Genomic DNA, 14,479 nt, shown 5'->3' on the forward strand with positions numbered 1-14,479 from the left:
GAGGTGAATTCTCTCATCTTGGCATTTCATATACATGACATTGAAAGAATAAAGATGAATCAATCCTTATAGTCCACAGCAGATAATGTGAATTGTAATAGGAATCCTACAACATATAATGTGAGTTAACAGGAAGGCAAGATCATATATGGTGGAAGGAAGGAAGAGAATCAAGGCAGACAATGGTTTCAGTAAGTGTTGGGTGACATTTACATTCAAGAACTTCCAGGAATTGTTGGAACCTGTATCATATCATGCAGGTTTTTAAGTTAAATCTGATTCTATATATACAGCTTGGGTTTTTCAAAGCATATAAAAATTATATCTTTCATTTTTAAACATCATAAAAATGCCCACTGACATAAATCTGAAAGGATAGGTAAATATGAGATGAGAGAATACCCGGCACAACTGGCTAGGGGGAGTAAGCAAGGGATAGATTAGCAAGAAGCGAGGACAGAAACAGGAGCCAGCTGTGCAGAATTTCCTAGCTGTTTTTCACATTGGTTTATCTAGTAATAATCATGCTGTTACTGTTGCCCTGATCAGATCATCATGTCTCCACATCCCTCCCTGTGAACTTGGATTCTGTTTATCCAAGTCTGTGGAGCCCTGGGATCCATGGACCTCAAGATAAGCAAGTGGGAGGGAGGGTAAAGGCAAAAGTAGAGGACTCACTTTTCCCTGTTTTCTTGCTGTTCCTGTCACCCTAGCAACAGGCCAATATCTAGCACTCCCAGGACCGGCCTCACCCCCCGCCCCCCAGCCAGAGGTACCAGCACCACTCAGGCAGGGGCCCCACTGGACAGCTGAAATCCAGCTCCTCGGGTCTCATCCTCTGAATTCCTGAGACATCAACACCAGAAGTCTGAGTCAGGCTTCACAGTGCCTCTTCTCCAAGATTTAGGTCTTGATAATCCCAACATCTTCCCTTGTTTTGACCCTCAGCCCTAGCTAAGTGTTGTAACTGCTTCCTTCAGTTTACCTTCTATGCCACTTCACTGTTTTTACTTTTTGTTTCTCTAATAGCTATTTAACCAATTCTTTATGTTAAATCCTCTCTGCTGGAATACTGTATGGTTTCTACTTTTCCGACTGGACCCTAACTGACAAATACAGCAACCAACCTGAGTTCTCAAATCACCGAGCTTTCAATATTACCAAGTTCATCGCCAAGGGGAGCTCAGTCATCTACTTCCCATTCCTATCACCTTAGCCTCAAAACCAACTTCTCTGAATTTTCACACCAATCATCCTTGTTCCCTTATCTCCTCAGAGGAAGCCTTGTATGTCCCCACTCCTTTCAAGGTTAGGAAAGGAATATCCTCTAGACTCTCTCAGGCCTATTAATACTCTTTCTTTGACATCTGCAATTTCTAACTCCCCTCTCTCCACTGATTCAACTTTTCCCAGACCTTAAATGTGCTAGAGATCACTCTACACCACAGGTCAATCCTGAATCCTCTCCTAGTTTTCTGACAACTCCTCTATTTTCTTCCCTTGCCACTTCAACTATCTACTCTTGGCTAATCATCATGCCCATGACTACATGTATCAAGCAAATCACTAATACACCAATTAGATTGAAATGTCTAGCCCTGACTTAATTAGCCCAAAGTGAACACTAAGCCCACATTTTCAACCTCCTGATGTTATCATAAGCATCTCTCACAAGCTCATCAAATGCAACCTGGAAAACGAAGAACTCAGTATTCTTCCACTAAATGACTGTGCCCTATTTGGGGATATGGCATTTCTACTCTGTCCCCAAGCTGAAAACTGTCTTTGCCTCCTTTTTGCTCACTTTTTTTCACTGAACTGTGGCTGTCAATATACAGTTGAATCCTTTACGTAGTTACCTTATCCTACCATCCGTTTCGTGGCCTACATGAAACACCGATTGAGCGCTTGCTAAGTGCTAGGATCTGAAGATAAGAGATTATTCAGTCACTGCCTCCACGGAAATCACAGTTAACGGGAGGGAAAGCCACATATAACACCACATTAGATGGATAAGCACAGGGAACACCAGCTCCACGAAAAAGTCGCAGATGAGAGAAGAGACCCACAACACAGCACCCGAACCTCCATTAACCGTCGCCTTCCACCGTGGAATAATTCATTCGATTTCAGTGGTATTATTCACCCTCTGCAAGGAATACGGAGGCTGGGTTAGGTGCAGCTGGAGGAGCAACACGTTAACTCCGGGCTGCCGCGCCCCCGGATGGAGCAGGTGGCAAGACCGCAGAAAAGAGAATGTAAGGCTCTAGGAAAGAGGTGCTGCACGCCGCACTCCACTCCTCGGACCGCAGCAGGCAGAGATGCCTCGGGGTCTCCTACACCAGAACACCCCTGGGGGGACAGGGCCCAGTCCCGTGCCCGGATCGCCTGACCGCTCACCTGCGCCGCGCTCGGAGGACCCCCAAATAGCGGTCCGCCCCTGCCTCCCCTGCCACGCGCGGCCGGCTTCCCAGAGCTCGCCCCGGATTGCGTACGCGTCTCGCTGTCGGCGGCTCCTGCACTCTCAAGGCGCGCACTAGGCCTCGGGAGGGTAGACCCGCGCGACCCCGGAGGGCCAAAGCCGAGGTGCGGCTGAGGCACTGCTGAGGAACGCAGAAGCGAACCACACACTAGCCCAGCGGCGCGGGAGTGTCGTCACGAGGCGGGGGCGTGGCTATACAGGGGGCGTTTCCTAGCTGCTTGCGGGGGCCAGCCTTCTCTGAAGGACTAGCAAGGCAGAAGTGGAGGAGCTGCGCCGGCCACCACCCCCTGTCCCTCCGCCCTCCTGCCTACCCGTTGTATTTGATCCCTGCTTTGACGTGGGACCCCAGTGATTGGCAGCTGTAGGCGGAGCTGCGGGGCAGGGAGCAGCGTGCGTGCGCAAGACGCAAGCCGCGCGCCGGAAGGACACCCCCAGCCACTTCCTACCGGGAGGAAGCGCTTAGGTCCGGGAGGAGGCGCTTAGGTCCGGGAGGGCTGGGGTGGCGGCGCCGGAGGTCGCCATGGCTACCGAGCCTGAAGCCGCGGAGCCGGTGGTGCCGTCGCTCGTGGATCGTTACTTCACTCGCTGGTACAAAGCGGGTAAGTGCGGAATGATGTCGCTCTCTAGTCAGCCGCATTGGCTTGATGCTGTGGATACTGTGGTGACAGATCATAGCCACCCATGCTCTCCCCGGCGCTTCCTCCCCACGGAAGGAAAAACTGGACCTCTGCGTTCCCTTCTAGGCCGAGGGAGTAGTATTTGCAAAGTCTTGGAGGCCTGAAATACAGCAGGGCGCGTTCAGGGGCTGGCGAGTGCTGTGCGCGCTCGAGTGTGTGGTGCTCCCGAGAACGTTAGTCTAAACTGAGGCCCCGAGGTAGGCGGGGGTCGGGACTACAACAGTCCTTGAGTGCCTGGAGGAATTTGAGGGATCAATCCTACAGGGAGTAGCGATACATAAAATTATTAAATGATCAGATCGAAACTAAGATAGAGGCAGCAATGATGGAGAAGAGGGCGGGTTAGGTTAGAAACGGAAAGTAGAACTGTTTTACTTAAGGAGAAGCCGCCAGTATTCATTTACTACTTAGACGTAGGTATTCCTGTTGTACTGTTTTGCGGTTCCAGTAAATACCAGTGGCGGTACCATCATGGGGGTCTGTCCTCTAACCCTACTTTCTTCCTTTCATCCAGTGATAATGGGCATACTTGTTTAAAAAAATATGGTAGCATATTTTCTGTTGGCCAAATTTAGGGTGACCAACTTTCCTGGTTCACCCAGGACGGAGGGGTTTCCTGGAATTCGGAACTTTCTGTGCTAACCATCAGGACAGTCCTGGAAACCATCAACAAAAAGTATACTACTATATCATAAAGAATGCAGTGCTAATCACATTTTTCTATTAATAATAGAAATAATGGCTGTACTCATTTTGCAGTGAGGATAAAGATGGAGCAAAGAGTTAATGACCTTAACATTGAATAAATGATTCTGTCTGGGCCAGGTCTCTCTAAATACTTTGTAAAAAGCCTTTAGGTATATCTTTTTGAGTAATGAAGGTATACCAGTGATGAGTATGTAAGTGTCCAATGTTCATAATTAACTGTCTCTATGAACCAAAGAATGTACCACATAGTGGAAGTTAATATTGATTCAGCAACGAACAGCCTCATTTATTCTTCTAGATGTCAAAGGAAAACCCTGTGAGGACCACTGTATACTACAGCACTCTAACCGGTAAGTAAATTGGGAATTTTAAATTATCAAAAAATTTTTTTTTCTTTTTTTCTGTGACATTTTAGTTCACCCTAGTATGGTCTTGGATTGAACAAATGTTCATTAAGTGAACATTTCATGAAATTATTTTATACTATGTTGAAATTTTTTTGTGTGTGTGTTTTTTTTTTTTTTTTTCTTCCCCATCATGTAACAACAAGAGTGTCCTTGGGGAACTGGAATACCTGAATTCCTTTTTTAATGTTTTTTTTTTTTTGAGACAGTCTTGCTCTGTCAGCCTAGCTAGAGTGCCCTGGCATCATCATAGTTCACTGCAACGTCAAACCAAACCCCTGGGTTCAGGTGATCCTCCTGCCTCAGCCTCCTGTGTAGCTGGGACTACAGGCGCGCTCCATCATGCCTGGCTAAGTTTTCTGTATTTTGTAGAGACAGGGTCTTGCTATGTTGCCCAGGCTGATCTTGAACTCCTGGCCTCAAGCGATCCTCCTGCCTCAGCCTCCCAAACTACTGGAATTACAGATGTGAGCCACCACACCCTGCCTGAAATGATATTATAGGAGTTTGGCTGGCAAGAATGAGTCTTCCAGTGCTACTTTGAACAAATAAACTTGGTTACCCAAAATTCCAAATGGAGGACCACCCCGTTAGTCAACTACTTCCTACTGCCTACCCACTGACTGCCAGAGCCCACAGAGGGACATACCCAGGCATGCCTTACTTCTCTCTCTTCTACTCCAAGTGCTACCTATCTAAAGACCTCTGGTACTCTTCCCTTTCCTGGGAAGGAAATTTGGTACTGTTTCTCCTCTTTTATTATTCCATTCTCCATTCTACAGTTATGCTCCAATAGGAGCCAAAGGAAAAAGGGGAAGGTAATAGTTTAACTAAACAAATATCAGTGCGTACATTCTTGTGCCAGTAGAAGTACTGTGTTATAGGAGGAAGAATTATATCAAGCAATAACACAGAATAAATTTTTTCTCCTTGTAGAATATGTGTCATCACATTGGCAGGGTCTCATCCAGTTCTTCAAAGTGGAAAAACAATTAAAAGCATTTCCTATCAGATCAGTACCAACTGTAGCAGACTTCAGAACAAGGTCTCTGGGAAATTTAAGCGGGTATGTTCCTGTAATTATGTGATTATCTACTTCATCCTCTATATTCATAGTCATGATAGAATTACTGTCATTCTCAGAATTCAGTAATATATGCTCAGCATACTTCTCTAACAGTTTGAGGTGCTGATTTTAAGTATAGTTTATCCCTAAAAAAATTCTCAGACCAAAGAAATGAGGTATGTCTTTAGGAGGCACAGTATTTGCTTATTTAGGTTCTGTACCACCATCCCTGTTATGCCCAGGGTGGAGAAGGGGGAAGGCAGGCCTTTGAAAGGACAACTGTAATACCAATATAACAACATATGTTGTCCCGTCTACTTTTATTAAACCAGTATCTCAAGTTCTATAAAATTTAGGTGAACAACTTTTCTTTACCATATATTTTCACATATAAATTTTTTTTTTTATTTAGAGACAGGGTCTTACTCTGTCACCCTAGGCTGGAGTACAGTGGCACAATCATAGCTCACTGCAGCCTTGAACTCCTGGGCCCACGTGATCCTCCTGTCTCAGCCTCCACATAGTTAGGACTCCAGGCATGCACCACCATGCCCAGCTTGGCATACAAATTAAACAGAAAAAAAATATCCTGAGAGAGTAGGAAAAAAACATCAATATGAGAAAGTATATAGTATTTGCTCCTTACAATTTTTCCATTTGTAAAGCATTGCCAATCTAATGTATATCTACCCACACCCTGTACTCCACATAATGCTCATTTACACAAAATGTTGTCTCTGCCCTCCCTCTATAACTCTAGGTAAGACTGACATTTTATTAAAAGACAGAATCACACCAAGGACAATTTAGTGACATATTAAAGTGTCCTGACAACCCCACTGGTTATGAAAGTTTCTGTGGATGATTTAGGTCCTTTATTGAGTTCATACTCAATATTGAGTTCATAAGTTAAGAGGTTCTGCTAATTGCTCTCACTGTTCTAGGAGACCCTTATTTGAACTCCCCTTTGTAGGCCTGAAGTCTCCTAATAACATGCCTTATAATTATTTTCCTCACTCAAGAAACAAATGAGCTTAGAAAAGCATGCACCTTTCTTAAAAGATAAAGTCTACCAATTACAACAGTTAATGCTTGTGAGATTCCTGTGATAAATCTCTGTCCAAAATAGTAACACTGTTGTTACTAATGAAGAACAGAGAGGGACCTGAATATTGAATCCACTACAGATAAGTTTTGATTGGATCCGAGAACTGCTCATTATTTATTCTCCCAAGGAAGGTGATAAAAGTGGTGAAAATACTTCTGCTCTTTTGACACAGACCCAGTTATAAATAAGCCTCCGGGATGAATCCCTATCTCTCCTTCCAAAAGTGAGGAGTCACAATGACTCTGGTATTTTGAAATGAAGTACCCACGTACAGAGTAGTGAAGCCAATGTAATAATATCTAAATGTCATCTAATAATGTTTTGAGTGGTAAATTAAGAGATCATAAATAATAGCATCTAAACCTCAAGTACTTATTCACTACAGGAAAAATTCCTGGAAAAAAGAGGGCAACACACCAGCCTGAGCAACATAGTGAGATCCTGTCTCTACAAAAAATAGAAAAATTAGCCAGGCATGGTGGCATGCCAGCTACCTAACAAGCTGAGGCAGGAGGATGGCTTGAGCCCTGGAGTCGGGTTGCAGTGAGCTATGATCACACCACTGCACTCTAGCCCCAGTAACAAAGGAAGACCCTGTCTCAAAAAAAAAAAAAAAAAAAGGCAACACATGAAACATCCCTGCATTGGCTCCTGTAGATATTTGTCAGAACCTTCCTAGGTACATCCATCTAGTGGAGTACATGAAGCAACAATTAACATTCAAACAGATATATGTCAAAATGTAGTATGGACTAATGGCTTATAGGATAATGGGCAAATTATTTTGTGACTTAAAACTTTATTGTATTTTCCAAATTTTCCTCAAAGTATATTTTTTCTAAATTAGGAAAATATTTCTTCTTCAAAGTCTTAGTGATTGACCCTGGTAAAGGAGTTCCTTTAGTAAGTTCTAATATAAAAATAACATAGGAATGTTAATGAAACTAGCTTTGTACAATATTGCTGTCATAGGAGAGAGTGGGTCAGTGAGTGAGTGAGTGAGTGAAAAAAAGAAAAAATATTGCTGTCATAGTCATGTTGAATTTATATTATTGCTTGTTGATGAATTTTCCTACATTTTTGAAATCTTTATAGTTCTCTATATGTAGCTTTCTCATTTACAGTTGATAAAATATATTATTAGTCTGTTCTGAAGTGATGAGCCTTGCTTAAAATATATATGTATATATATTTAATATAAATAATTAGTCTGTAACTAAATTACCTATTATCACATGTGTCTTAGGTTTTTTTCCCCTAGAGTCTATGACGGTACCTGGCACATAGTAGGCACTTATTATATATGTGTTGGAATAAATGGCTTTTATTTACTTATGTCATTTTTATTTAAACCACTAGTTCCAGGAATATATCCTATTAATACACTGAGGGCTGCCTCTCAAAGAAAAGTGGAAATGTACATCAATTAGTAATTTATTCCCTTTCATTACACAGGGGGCACAGTTTCTAACAGAACTTGCACCTCTGTGTAAGATTTACTGCTCAGATGGAGAAGAATATACCATATCTAGGTGAGTAACTTTTTAGCTACCAATTTAGGAGAAACAAGGGAAGTAGTATTTTTCTTAAAAATAATTCTTTTTTTTTTAATAGTTGTGTTAGAGGACGGCTGATGGAAGTGAATGAGAACATTCTCCATAAGCCATCTATTCTTCAAGAAAAGGTAAAAAAGAAAAAGTATGATCCCATCCACATATCTTTTATGAAATTATTTTTATCATTTGACAATACTAAATATTCTGTTTCCTTTCCAGCCATCCACTGAAGGCTACATTGCAGTTGTGTTACCCAAATTTGAAGAAAGTAAAAGCATAACAGAAGGGTTACTGACACAAAAACAGTATGAAGAAATTGTAGTGAAACGTATTAATGCCACTACAACTACATCATGAGGATTGAGATGGAATAAAAAGCAAAGCAGATTCTTATCCTTACCTGGCCCAAACCATCAGTGCGCTAAATGAGAAGCCCCAGTGTATGTAAAGCATACTTCACACCCAGCTACCCACAAGGGAGGCCTAATCCTTCACTTAACCTGGTTTTCCCTCTTTGTCTTGCTTAATGAGCCTTGATTCTCATTTGTCTTCAAGCCTCTCAGATCTGCCCTGTCCATGTACTCACTCTGTGCTTCCCTTGCTTCTCTCTAACAACTACCAAGCATGGGATGTTTTTCTGATTAAAAGCAAAAAAAGCTCTTTGAGGAAAATTTATAAAATACAGAAAAGTTTTAAGTAGCCAAGTAAAAGTAATTGACCCAATCATCCTATAACCTGGAAGTAAATACAGTTGACCCTTGAATAATATGGGTTTGAACTAAATGAGTCCACCTATATGTCGATTTTTTTTAATCCAATGCAGATTAAAAATATAAATATAGTATTCATAGGCTGTGAAACCCACATAAAGAGCAGGCCAACTTTTCCTATGCTCAGATTCCACAGGGCTGACTGCAGGACTTGAATGAGCACTGATATGGGTATACACGGAAGGCCCTGGAACTGATTTACCCCCTGTGTATACCAAGGGATAACTGTACTACATTTTGATATACTTTTGTTTGTTGTGGTATGGTGATTGTTTTGCCTCAATTTTTATCAGTTTAAAGTTGAAAAAAATCTAACTGGCCTTTCTTACCCAATCTGTGTTAGTGTGACACTACCAAAAAGTCTAGTCCTGCCCCTACTACCTCAACTCCTCTCCCTTTAGGTTGTAGGGAAGAGGCAAGAGTGTAAAGTGTACCCTCTCTCCTTATGCCTATGGGATGGCCTTCCTCTCTGAAAAAAAAATGGAACTGTAACACTGACTTCTTAAATGATGGACATGAAAAGGCTGTGAAAAATCAAAGGCTTTCCTAGCAAATGAAAGTATTATAAATGCAATGATAAGCTAATTCTTGCAATACATACATTGTAGTCACTCAGTTGCACACACTCTAATTACAAGGTAATCAGCAAAGAAGTTGCTAAGAGTATGTCATTCAAAGGCACAGATGCCTTTGAACACAACAAAGGCTTTCACATCATTTAAACTAAAAAAAAAGCAATGACAATGAATCTATGGTTTAAGATTGGATACCTATTTACACTGAATTTTAGATAAAAGGACTTTAAAACTTGTTTTTCATTAAGGGCTGTAACACATAATACATTTAAATATCCCTGTTTTTAAATAAAACACATTTTTATACAGAAGAAATCACTTGATGTATAAATCCCTTTGGTTCTGTATTCTGTACTGTTAAAGTCATAAGTTTGCACTTTCATAAAAGAATAATCTCTTTTCAGGGATATAAGAGGGAATTTAGTAAATAAATATCAATTTTGGTTCACAAGAAAAACACCTTGTAACCTGAGTGCCAACATGACTAGCCCCTAAATAGACCCAACAGATGGGATACAGGTAGTAAGTCTATAAACACCTCCAGTGATGGTGCTATGAGCTGAAAACAAGCACAAACCAGCAGATCCCCACTTCAAGTGGGACAATGATTCTTGAAGACTTCATAAAGATATGTATGTTTTACATATAATATTACCTCACACATCATTCTCCCATTTCTATTGTAATTTTTTTTTTTTACAATTCATATCATGCAGGGATTACTATTTCTATTGTAATTTAAAAGACTTTTGGTTTCAGAGAATAAAAACCATGCTTGATCATTTTGACTGTTTAAAGAAGTATTTTATAAGGGTCATTAACCAAGCTGAGTGCATCCCATTTTCTCCCTGAGGACTATGGTAAAAGTTTTCTTCAATAATAGATTGACTAGGCAATTGGTAGTACTGTGGTTCTTCAAGACCTTTTGTGAATGTTGATTGTGAGTGGCTGACCCAGAAAAAGATCATCAGACAAGCTTACATATCTACTGCCATTTAGCAACTGACATGTCCTGTCAGATTTCAAAATGAATGTCAGAGCATTAGGATACAAACACTATGAAAGTAGTCCAAAACAACTTTAACTGCACTATAGCATGGGGAGAAAACCTATAAACCAGATCCTTTGACTAAAACCCGAACCCACAAAAACAAGAAAAGCTTTAAGCCTAAAATTAAAAAGACTAAAGATGTTTATTTTTTTATAATGAACATTTCAAAGCCACATATATAAAATGCATGATTATTCAGAATTTAAACAGCTGCTTGGTTCATTGCATCGTTCTCTTTTTGATCTTCCATTCCCTCAATCAATACTGAGAAGGATAGTTCAAAATTTTTTAAGCCAGTAAGATAGGCTTAGAATTCCAGCTAATATTCAGGGCAGACTGGGCAGCTATGCTAGAACTAGAACCAAAAGATAGCCATCTTATATCCTCCAGGAGTTGTTCCAGGTTTCTGTGGAATTCCATTACTCTGCTGTTGGGAGTAGGGAAGGAACACATACAACACAACCAATAACCCTTGCTGTGTGAAATGCTTGTTAGAGAACAAAGTTGCTACTAGCATGGATGATCTGTGACAGAGGGAACATCAGAGGTGCCCTTGTCATACTTGGTGAACAGAAAGATTGAAGAAGAATCCACAGGTTTAAGGAGTTCACCCAGACTTCTGTACATTTTCTGCCGAAATTAGTGTCCTAGATGATAGGCTTAAATAAAGAAAAGAGTTAAGGTCAAATATGCCAAAGGTGAGTACATATTCAAGGTATCTTCTTTGGATTAAACTGTCATTAAGACAGTTGGAATATTTGGTTTGACTTTTAAAGAACATTAGTGCAACATTCCATTTTAAAAATCACTGCAATTAGCAACTATTATGACATTTATTAGTTGTCAAAAAGCTTCACAAGAGGTTTCATGATCAGAAAATAAAGCAAAATTTCAGTATTGTTTTCTTTATAAATTTTTGAATTTCTGAAATGATAAAGGATCATTTGCTTTTTAAAAATGTTAGCAATGCTACATGATGTTCCAGAGATCCGACCCCAAAATCTTCTCAAGTTTTACCGTCTATGGTGTCTTTATTTGTAACTGAGACCCATCTGTTATTTTCCACAGGAAGCTGGAAAAAGTTAAGACAATTAGTTTCTGCTTACTCTGAAAAAAAGTGCAAAATCAAGCAGTAATTATTTTCTTTTGCATTTTCCTTTAATAAAAAAAAAAGTGAGTTTAAAATAGAAAAGCTATCTCACCTTCTTTAACAGTTTATAGCAAAGCGAAAGAAGTTGGACCAAGAGAGCCATGATGGATCTTGTCTTTATAATACACTTGTCAACCTACAGTGACAGAGAGCATGCAAATCATATTCTAAAAGTAGTATTTAAAAAAAAAAGTTATTTATTTAATTTTAAAATTATAAAATTTCTCCACCATGGAAATCTAAGGGATCCTGAAAGGTATATAGATTAGGGTACATGTGCTGCCTTGAGGGCCCAGAACACAGGTGCAGGGGTTACTGCCCAGGTCTCATGCCTGTTTCACAAAACTTCAGGAAGAATAGGTGGAATATCAACCGTTCTACTTCAGGCTGTTTGAGGGCTTTCAAAACAATCCAAATAGTGGCAGTGAATCCCTTCCTTTGCAATTCCTTACACTCTGTTTTGTGGGCATAAGGCCATATTCCCTGAGACAAATTATGGGAACCCAGATTCAGAGGCATTTGCGCCCTAGTTAGGTAAAGACTCGGGATTTAAGGGTAGCTTCTCAATGTGCTCCTGTCCAAAAAGCTAATCTATTTGGTGAACCTGCTGCTCCCTGGGGTCATTTATAATAGCAGATAATAAATGATTCTTTTGGACAAGAATTCGTTGTTAAAAAAATTTTAAAAATTTAATGAGTCTTGCAGACAATCCATGAAAAATGGAAATATATTGTCCTTCTATGGGTAATAATAACTTCAGTTAAAGAAAAAGAGGCTGGAGCTAACCTGATAAAAGCGTGAAAGTTTCTCAAGTGTTTACCTGAATAACCCTGCCTCTCTTTTACCTTTAGAAATGCTTTATTCTGCAAAGATGTCTTAGTTATTGTCTGAAGCTGGTGGCATAGAGGAATTAGCTTGTTTATTTCCAAGAGAAGCATAAGCTTGTCATCATCTTTCAGCTGAAATGTAATTTAGAAAGTTAAAACAACCCCAACAAAACTCCATCTTCTACAACTTAAATACCTTTATACCTTAATAATATACCCCCAAAGTGGGTATACATGACATCACCACCAGCACCAGGCCAGTATACACGTTACCTGTTTTGAAAAAGCTTGTACACTTGAAGTAAGCTTTAAACCCTCTGCAGCAAAAACCTGGTAGGAAGGGAAAACATCACCATTTTAGATTGATGTCTTATGGATAGTGAGTAAGAAATATACTCATTAAAAATTCTTATATAGAATTTAAAAACTAAAACCTAGACATAAAGTATCTGTTGTGGAACTCCTGAAGTTTTTGTTGTACCCAGGAAAACATACGGGTTTAATTGTTTTCAAAAGTTTTCACAGACCAGATACAGAATCAACTCGTGGAGACCTCCAGTTATTCTGGAGGATCACATAGACCCATGATACTCAGCTACACAAATATCTGGATTTCTGCAGGGATTCAAAGCTCATCTCATAATATTCCCAATTATAAAAGGATGATAAATCTTGGAGCATGAGGTCAAAAGGTTTAGAACTTTCCTGCTTCTATCTAAGCAAGATAAAATTTGTCACCCGTACACATTCCATAACCAGCCATTTGAAAGGACCAATTCAGATGGTTGGGTTTTGTTGTTTTTCAGATTAGTTTTGACTAATCACAGGTACCATGCATTTTACAATTTAGTGATGCAAACAGGATTATGGAGAATAGTGAAGAATAAGGTTGGACAGGTAAGATAGGAATATTTAAGATATTAGATTAAAATAGTATGGAGAATATTTTAGAGTGAGAGATACCAGGGGAGTAAAGGAAGAAAGATTTAGCTTGAGGTGGCAGCAGTAATAAGAAAGAGAACAGGGCAAATCTGAGAGTGAATTGTGAAGAAAAATAACAGGTCATGGTAATAAATTAGATACACAATATGAGGAAGGAAAAGGCAATAATTCCAGGGTTAACTTTTACCCTCTCTTTTCAGCAGGCTTAATACGTTGCTATCATTGGATAAAATGGTCTCAAGGTTAAATTGTCCTTTGCATCTTTTGCTATCTTTTAAAACTGCGGTCCCTAACTCCCAGGCCGCAGATGGTCCGTGGCCTGTTGGAGACGGGGCTGCAAAGCTGCCCCACCACCCCCACCACGTGGAAAAACTGTCTTCCAAGAAATTTAGGAAGTGGGGGCACAGCAGAAGGAGAGCAGCAGGCAAGCGAGCAAGTGAGCACGCAAGCATATTTACAGCTGCTCCCCATCGCTCTCATCACTGCCTGAGCCCTGCCCCCTCACGTACCCTCACCCCATCTGTGGAAAAATTGTCTTCCATGAAACCGGTCCCTGGTGCCAAAAAGGCTGCGGACCGCTGCTTTAAAAGGAAAACCAATAAGCTTTACATCTAGATTCTAACCAAGCTGAATAATCCACTTCCCCATGTGTTCCTATCATTCCATATTATCACTTTCTAGTCTGCAAATTTTCTCTTTCCTTCTAGCCTGCAAACCCCTTGGGGGCAAGATCCATGTCTCTCTCAGAGTGTCATAGTGTTTTTTAAAATGACCTTAAAGCTGATAACTCCCAAGACTCTCTCTCCAATCCTGAACCATCCTGACACCAGTCTTGTATAGTCATCCCTCGGTATCCGCAGGGGATTTGTTCTAGTACCTTCCCAAGGATACTAAAATCTGCGGATGCTCAAGTCCCTTATATAAAATGGTGTAGTATTTGCATATAACCTACGCACATCTTCCTATATACATTAATCATCTTTAGATTATTTACAATACCTAATACAATGTAAATGCTAAGTAAATAGTTGTTATACTGTATTGTTTTTTATTTTTCTTGTAACTCTAACCTGTTAGATTTTTTTTTTTTTGAGACAGAGTCTCTCTCTGTTGCCCAGGCTAGAGTGCATAGCTCATTGCAACCTCAGACTTCTGGGCTCAAG

At 40.3% G+C, this 14,479-nt stretch overlaps 3 protein-coding genes across 3 annotated transcripts in view; 1 reads left to right on the forward strand and 2 right to left on the reverse strand.

The window, feature by feature from the left end:
- IKBKAP (inhibitor of kappa light polypeptide gene enhancer in B-cells, kinase complex-associated protein) overlaps positions 1–2,454 on the reverse strand; it is a 111,808-nt gene extending 109,354 nt beyond the window's left edge. Inside the window, exon 1 of the mRNA XM_012638524.1 lies at positions 2,401–2,454. The gene's annotated coding sequence lies outside the window, so the exon portion shown is untranslated. The remainder of the gene's footprint in view (positions 1–2,400) is intronic.
- Positions 2,455–2,951: 497 nt separating this feature from the next.
- On the forward strand, positions 2,952–8,804 carry FAM206A (family with sequence similarity 206, member A). Its single transcript, XM_012638533.1, has 6 exons — positions 2,952–3,081; positions 4,166–4,217; positions 5,208–5,337; positions 7,901–7,977; positions 8,060–8,129; positions 8,221–8,804. The coding sequence occupies exons 1-6, from the start codon at positions 3,003–3,005 to the stop codon at positions 8,356–8,358; spliced, it is 546 nt and encodes a 181-aa protein (XP_012493987.1). The 5' UTR covers positions 2,952–3,002; the 3' UTR covers positions 8,359–8,804.
- A 2,403-nt stretch (positions 8,805–11,207) lies between these two features.
- The window catches only part of CTNNAL1 (catenin (cadherin-associated protein), alpha-like 1), a 91,997-nt gene continuing 88,725 nt past the window's right edge, over positions 11,208–14,479 (reverse strand). Inside the window, 4 exon segments of the mRNA XM_012638525.1 lie at positions 11,208–11,469; positions 11,600–11,683; positions 12,393–12,506; positions 12,648–12,704. Coding sequence (XP_012493979.1) covers positions 11,404–11,469; positions 11,600–11,683; positions 12,393–12,506; positions 12,648–12,704 — 321 coding nt within the window. The 3' untranslated portion in view covers positions 11,208–11,403.

Source organism: Propithecus coquereli, unplaced genomic scaffold (genome assembly GCF_000956105.1).
Source record: "Propithecus coquereli isolate 6110/MARCELLA unplaced genomic scaffold, Pcoq_1.0 Scaffold130, whole genome shotgun sequence".
NCBI lineage: Eukaryota > Metazoa > Chordata > Mammalia > Primates > Indriidae > Propithecus > Propithecus coquereli.